This window comes from Corticium candelabrum, chromosome 12, assembly GCF_963422355.1.
Source record: "Corticium candelabrum chromosome 12, ooCorCand1.1, whole genome shotgun sequence".
Lineage (NCBI taxonomy): Eukaryota > Metazoa > Porifera > Homoscleromorpha > Homosclerophorida > Plakinidae > Corticium > Corticium candelabrum.
Window position 1 is genome coordinate 1,552,501 of NC_085096.1, and position 7,500 is coordinate 1,560,000.

At 38.4% G+C, this 7,500-nt stretch overlaps 2 protein-coding genes across 3 annotated transcripts in view; one reads left to right on the top strand and one right to left on the bottom strand.

The window, feature by feature from the left end:
* The window catches only part of LOC134187786 (clusterin-associated protein 1-like), a 5,931-nt gene extending 3,637 nt beyond the window's left edge, over nucleotides 1-2,294 (top strand). For both annotated transcript variants that reach the window (XM_062655939.1, XM_062655940.1), the window contains 4 exons: nucleotides 888-945; nucleotides 1,009-1,113; nucleotides 1,312-1,515; nucleotides 1,931-2,294. In XM_062655939.1, the coding sequence (XP_062511923.1) occupies nucleotides 888-945; nucleotides 1,009-1,113; nucleotides 1,312-1,515; nucleotides 1,931-2,086 (523 nt within the window). In that variant the 3' untranslated portion in view covers nucleotides 2,087-2,294. The remainder of the gene's footprint in view (nucleotides 1-887; nucleotides 946-1,008; nucleotides 1,114-1,311; nucleotides 1,516-1,930) is intronic.
* A 4,809-nt stretch (nucleotides 2,295-7,103) lies between these two features.
* The window catches only part of LOC134188187 (uncharacterized), a 1,006-nt gene continuing 609 nt past the window's right edge, over nucleotides 7,104-7,500 (bottom strand). The window contains exons 1-2 of the mRNA XM_062656390.1: nucleotides 7,246-7,500; nucleotides 7,104-7,190 (exon numbers count right to left, since the gene is read on the bottom strand). The exon at nucleotides 7,246-7,500 is cut by the window's right edge and continues 609 nt beyond it. Of these exons, the coding sequence (XP_062512374.1) occupies nucleotides 7,159-7,190; nucleotides 7,246-7,500 (287 nt within the window). The 3' untranslated portion in view covers nucleotides 7,104-7,158. The remainder of the gene's footprint in view (nucleotides 7,191-7,245) is intronic.

Sequence of the window (7,500 nt, forward strand, 5' to 3'; positions counted from 1 at the left end):
CGCTCTCCAAATCTCAAAACGACTTCAGCATGTGGAAAGGTGAGTGTATTCCTACGTTACTGTCCTACTCGTGTAGACTGGTGAGTCTGCCAAGTCTAGTTACAGCGATGTGGACTTCCCATGTAAGTCACTCATTGTTTCGTCACACATTGCTATCTGCATGGCCTTTGCTAGTGCCCAGACTCTATTGTAAAGGCCAGTAGGGGGGGGCGCAATGGCTACGAGAGACACATTGACATTGAATTGCAGTCCACTCTTCGTGTCTTCAATTATGATGACTTTCAGGAGGGTAAACTTGAAGTCTCCAGGGCCATCCTAGGGGAAAAGACGTCTTTGTCCGCACAAACAACGAGTGAACTACACATGAAGTCCGGATTGCTATAACTAGACTTAGCAGGCTCGCCAGTGTACACAAGTAGGACAATAGCTTAGGAATACACTCACCTTTCCACATGCTGAAGTCGTCTTGAGATTTGGAGAGCGTAAACTTGGTGAATCACTCACCGTGGAGAGTCGCCATCTGCTGTTTTGGAGGCTTGGGCGTAATACACAATCTGCTGGTCACACATTAGATAGATATAAGCTAATTGAGTTTGTGACGTAGTAGTAGGTAGTATTTAGTCACGTGGGGTGCCACAACTGTGATGTGGGGTGACACTTAGTGAAGCAAGTGTGTGAAAGTAGGCGCAGTGAGTCCAGACTCACAGGAGGCTGAAAGTGTCATACGGGAACCGGACACTGCCAGGCTCACGTGAGTCTGAGGACGAGGCTAGCATCTACCAATGCAAAAAGTCATTTTACAACTAAAGTTTATAAATGCATTAAAATGCTGCTAAATATTATTATTCTTTACTTTACTCAACAATGAAAACTTGTGATTCTTACAGGCCTGCCTTCATGGATGAGTATGAGAAGCTTGAAGGCGATCTACAGAAACACTACGAGGCATGTGCCTCTTCGCTCTTTTCCTTTCACTGCTGATTCGTGCTCACATTCTTCGATATATAGGAATACATGGTTCGATTCAGGAATCTAGCCTATCTTGAGCATCAGCTCGAAGAGCAAAATAAAATGGAACAGGAAAAACTAGAAGCAACAAACATGTCACTGCAGGTGATACGCTAGCCTCGCGTACCCAGACTCTCTCACTCGTATGTATTAAAGTAACAGAGGGTCTGGGTACGCGAGGCTAATAACAAACCTAGTTGATTTCAAATGTTTGTATTAGTGTTTAAATGTTGTCACGCAGTTATTCAACAATTTCATTGAATTCTTAATTTTTCTCGAATTTTTTGATTATCGTTTTTGTAGGAAATGCAGAGACGTATGCAGGAGCAGGAGCAGCTGTTGGTTACTGGGCAACGCGTCGACGGTAACGCCTATGACTATGGCCTAAACGATGAGATCATTTACGATGACACTCAGACGTACGACGATGACGACGAGTTGGTCGTCGGCGACGACGGATCGAAGGAGAGGAAAATGTTTGGCAGCATGACGGGAGATGGTCTAGAGGTGAGACAAATAATCAACTAAAGTCCAGACCAACTAAATTGTTGATGCTCAGATCTTTTGATGTAGCAATCAGACTGACCAAAATAAATATCAATTAACATAATTTCTTATAGACATTGATATCTATTAGTTACTTCATGAAGGTAGATTAGAATAGTTTAGTATAATCTAACTATAGATGCATCCCTCCAATACAATAGTCTAGTGTATTGTGAGATGCATTCCTCCAATACAATAGTCTAGTGTATTGTGAGATGCATACCTTCAATACTATAGTCTAATGTACTATGAGATGCATCCCTCCAATACAATAGTCTAATGTACTATGAGATGCATCTCTCCAATACAATAGTCTAGTGTATTGTGAGATGCATCCCTCTAATACAATAGCCTAGTTTTCATATTTTCTGTGTAGGAAGAGGGAAGTAGTCTTAGTACTGCAGACAGCGAAGATGTTGTTGGTGATGGTCAACTGCTTGGTGGTGACTCAGACGACGAAGAGGCTCTGGAGATGGACGACGACGACTCTCAGCAGGGTGTGAACCAGAATGACAGTGAAGACGACTTCTAGTGTGGCTACCTTAGTATAACTAAGATATAAATCTTAAAGACGATGTGATTGTTGTATAAATATTTGATTGTTGATTATTTGGGTTTTGCCAATCTTGTGATTCTATGTCAACGATTCGTGTGGGTGGGGTTAGAAGGTTCCACAATTGCTATCAATGACTTAATCGAAGTTTAGTGTACACAAACGAAGTATACATTTATAAAATTCTGAAAACCAAATGAGCGCTTGCAGGTATACCCCCTAAGTGGGTGTCCGAAGGAGTTAGTGTGGCGCGACCTAACGCGCGCTAAGTAACCGCAAAAATACCAAAATAGCGCACGCTAACCAGGTCTTCATCGGACAACTAAAACTCTAGGAGCTTACCAAGTACTCATCACTAACACCTATGATTGTGCAAACGAAAACCTCTAGATATTGAGCAACTCGATGACCTTGAGTATATTAGTATGCCAGCACCAATGTACATGTGGTAAATATATATATATATATATATATTTTTTTTTTTTTTTTTTTTTGAGACACATACATACATACTTACATACATACATACATACATACATACATACATTAGTTAAACATGCAAAGCATTGTTGGGGCGAGCTAGCCTCAGTGAGAACAGACAGACCCGATCGAGACACTGATTAACTTTGTCATAGCGGATAACATGCACGTCTATAGGTATAGCGCTTTAACGTAAATTTCTTTGTAGTTTGGAGTTCCAGCTTGTTTGTAGTACAGTCCCGTGCACCCATGGCGCGCAGCAATCAGTTGTGAACATCTTCCTCTCTTGATGTGTCAGCTAGGAACAATGTACATGTTTGTAGAAATTTGAAGTAGACATAAACCAATTCGTACACCTCCGCAACGCAACACGCAAACCACTTTGTGGTGTGTATGCTCACACAGTTCTTAGATACTCTAGCAAAGAAATTTACCTGTAAATTTGTCCACTTTGAGTAAATCAAGCTACGAGTGTACTTCAGTCACAGCCGCGGACGTGGACGATGCTGATTGGCTCGACAAATTTCCAGAGCGTGACACGCTTTCAAACAAACATAGGTACATGTACATACAAACATAGATAGGTAACGACATACGGACAGACAGACCGAAGTCAATTTCGCGCGTTGAGAGTGAGCTTCTCACGAAGCAGTCCACCACTTTAATGTGTGTCCGTTTACGCTCGTAGCTTATAATTAATTGGCGAGCGAAGCGAGTATCTCTCTTGTCATGTCAATTGAGGTCGAGATATATTAGTAAATGCACAGTTAGCATTGTGTTTGGTGAACGATGGTGTTCTGTCTTTACCTAGGCGCGTTCGTTTATTCTATTCCAACCATTCCGGAATGAGAATACAAGGGAATAATCGTTCAAAAACTATTCCGGAATGGCCGGTTTACCATTTCGATGAAACCACTCCGTCGACCGGTTTACTCGGGTTAGTTTGTGGTTTGGTGTGAGAATGAAAGGAATACCGTGATTGTTTTGACCAAACCGCAAACCGTATATGCGCAGATAAAACCAATGTTTCATCTCCGCTGCTTTCTTCACTACTTTCGCTGTCACTTAATGCCTCTAGCAAGTTTTGGATCACAGCAACGACGGCAGCAGTAGTGGAAGAAGAAATACTAGTCGTTCGTTGAGCGTCCATCTTGCACTAATCTACACCTTATCCCGGATGCTTCGGGAGACAACCCGCCGCAATCCGGAATGGGTGAACAGGACTGTGTTATGTTCGAAAAAGAATGGGTTGGAATGACTTCAACCGCGTATTCCGGAATAGTTGGAATAGCAGGGCCCGATCCAGAGGGGGTTCAAGGGGTTGCAATCCCCTCTTTTCCAATAGGCGTGGTTCAATAATTTCATATAATTTCATTAGAAAAGAGAAAATTAGTAATGCTATAAATAAATGCTAACGTTGAACCCCCTCTTTCAAAAATTCCTGGATCTGGCGCCGAATAGAATAAACGAATGCATACCTATTTACGTAATTACGTAACAATGGTTGCGTTACGTAGCAATAGTTCCTGTCAAACAAACGAGGGAACTCAGGAAACAGACTTTTAGTTGCTTTTCTTCTAGTTGTCTTCAATTCTTCGTTTACGCTTCAATCATCTCACTCGTTTACTTAAGAAGAATAATGCGTAGTGATTGGTCACTCGCTTGCATACCATACATTCCTGAAGCGTGACACCCATATATGGCCATTTTTTGGCGTACATAGTCAGCCAGCCAGCCAGCCACAGAGATTTGGGGCAAATAGAACCCCGTTAGTATACCGCTCCTCGCAAGTCACGTGACTACTTCAAAGTCCTGTCCCTTTGACTCGTAGCTTTCAAACTAGTAATGCGTGAACCTCCGTCGAACGTCGCTTCAAATGAAAGCTAAGAAGCAATACTCATTGGGAGTAGCTTCTATCCGGAGTGGAGCAAATTTATCTTCCCCATCTAGTCTCGTGTACGTACACAGAGTGTATCCAAACACCGCGTCTGCCGACTGCTTCGTCTGTCGACCGAAGACAGGATAGAAGCCGGTTCTAATTTTTCCAAACCTATAGCTATAAATTCTGTATGTCTTTGTGTATCGCGTTACGTACATTAGCTACGGTATCGGTAGTTGGCGACGCACGTTAGCAAGGAAGCCCCGTACGTAGCGAGCGCACTACTCTTCACGTTTGTGCATACTACGGCAGCAAGATTGGATGCTCGTAAATTTTCAGGTAGCGCTACTTGAAATACAACGTTTCTGTTGTTTCTGATCAAAAATTGACGTCTTTCTGGCTAGGTGTTCTCTCATGTCAAAATAGGTAGGACGTCCAAACAGAAAGTCGGGATAGTAAACATCACCAGGGCGATTGTTATTCTGTGACGAAAATCTCTGTTCTAGTAAAGTCCCTATATATATATATATTTATATATTTATATATTTATATACTTATATATTTATATATTTATATATTTATATATTTATATATTTATATATTTATATACTTATATATTTATATATTTATATATTTATATATTTATATATTTATATATTTATATATTTATATATTTATATATTTATATATTTATATATTTATATATTTATAGATTTATAGATTTATAGATTTATAGATTTATATATTTATATATTTATAGATTTATAGATTTATAGATTTATAGATTTATAGATTTATAGATTTATAGATTTATAGATTTATAGATTTATAGATTTATAGATTTATAGATTTATAGATTTATAGATTTATAGATTTATAGATTTATAGATTTATAGATTTATAGATTTATAGATTTATAGATTTATAGATTTATAGATTTATAGATTTATAGATTTATAGATTTATAGATTTATATATTTATAGATTTATAGATTTATAGATTTATAGATTTATAGATTTATAGATTTATATATTTATAGATTTATATATTTATAGATTTATATATTTATAGATTTATAGATTTATAGATTTATAGATTTATAGATTTATAGATTTATAGATTTATAGATTTATAGATTTATAGATTTATAGATTTATAGATTTATAGATTTATAGATTTATAGATTTATAGATTTATATATTTATATATTTATATATTTATATATTTACATATTTATAGATTTATAGATTTATAGATATATACATTTATAGATTTATAGATTTATGTATTTATATATTTATATATTTACATATTTATATATTTATATATTTACATATTTATATATCTATATATTTATTATATATTTATATATTTCTTGCCGAGCGTAGCGAGACTTCTAATCCGGGTCGCACAAAAGAAATGGGCGTGGTCCTATATGACTCTCCATCGAGCTTTTGGTATATATATACAATACATGTGTGTGTGTGTGTGTGTGTGTGTGTGTGTGTGTGTGTGTGTGTGTGTGTGAGAGAGAGAGAGAGAGAGTGTGTGTGTGTGTGTGTGTGTTTGTGTGTACACACAAATCTCAAATTTCTCTTCCTCACGACCACGCTTCATGATAGGATCTACCTTAAAAATCTTTCCGTGTCCGACTACAGATGAGTCTTAGAACGATTTGTGCAAGTGACCAAACGGCGGAAAAAATGCTTCATGGAGTTCCGTCGCCCCATCCTTTTGTATTGTAGCTAGGGTCTGTGTGTACTTGACAACCGAGAAACACCTTCAAAAGTTGAATGCCACCTACAGTCAACTATTCACACGTCCCATACTTACAGTACAATCAATCCTTTACTACACTGTGCTGCATCTAACACTGTTGATAGTCAATGTTTTGCTGATATCAATTTCTATGTCAGTAAATACCATACCACTGTCGTTCTAACGGAACTGAGTGCATACCTAGACTGTACATTTCAATTGTCTTGATCACGATCGCAAAACGACGACTACCTATACCAGGCCTATATACGTAATCTATACTACTAGGAAGTTTGCATGTTTACTTCCATGACAGCTAGGGTTTCAACAAATACGTATTGTCTAGCTAGGACTCGGCGTTTCAGTAGACGGTCTGAAAACTAGGTTGGACGTGTTACTCACGAACGCGAGGCGCCTACGGATACCGTACAACTAGTATACTTACATATTTATTGACATACGTGCGTCAGTACTTGTCATATGGATTTACGAAAAAACGAAAAGTCGGATTCTGCATGGGATTGTCATAACCATCACATATGATATAGTCTAAAGCAATCTATAGCTATGTATGTAGGTACACTCTCCTACAGCTAAACTCCGGAATGTTCTCCAGTTTTTGGGTCGCATTACCATTTGATATATCGTAAATTAGGAAACGTTCTGTTTTAAAATCGTGTATTGTGTTTTCTACAGGATTCAAATTATGGTAGTATGAGTATGCTTGACCTTTAGTATAGCCAAATCCATAGAGATGAAGTTCTCGACAAAAGTTGAGACAAAACACAGTAGCATACAGCCCTGAAGTAGGTGCCGAAACACTTTTGTCATTGAAACGCTTTAGTTTGTACTCATTCAATACGTCTTTAGTGAATGAAGTGAGGTATGGAGAGATGGAATAGACCGGAAGTGAAAATCTCTTCTTGCAATCCTTCACTCCGGCTGCATTGTAGCGATGCCAGCATCTAACGATTAGTGTCCGATTATTTACTGTACTCGGACATCTTCTCATTGCCTTACCTGCACTGATAAATATCACATCGGCTGTTCGACTTTTTACATAGTTCTCATATCCTCTGATTGGAGCATCATTGATTCGTACAACAAGATCACGACTGTCGATGTCACTTCCGTACGATCGATTGAGCAGCAGAGACGATGAACCGACAAGAGCGCACGATTTGTTGTACAAATATTTGCTGATTTGAGCGAACCTGTCGTCAGCTAGCGCAACGTACACTGAACGCCCCTTGTGACGTTTACATGTTAGGAGAG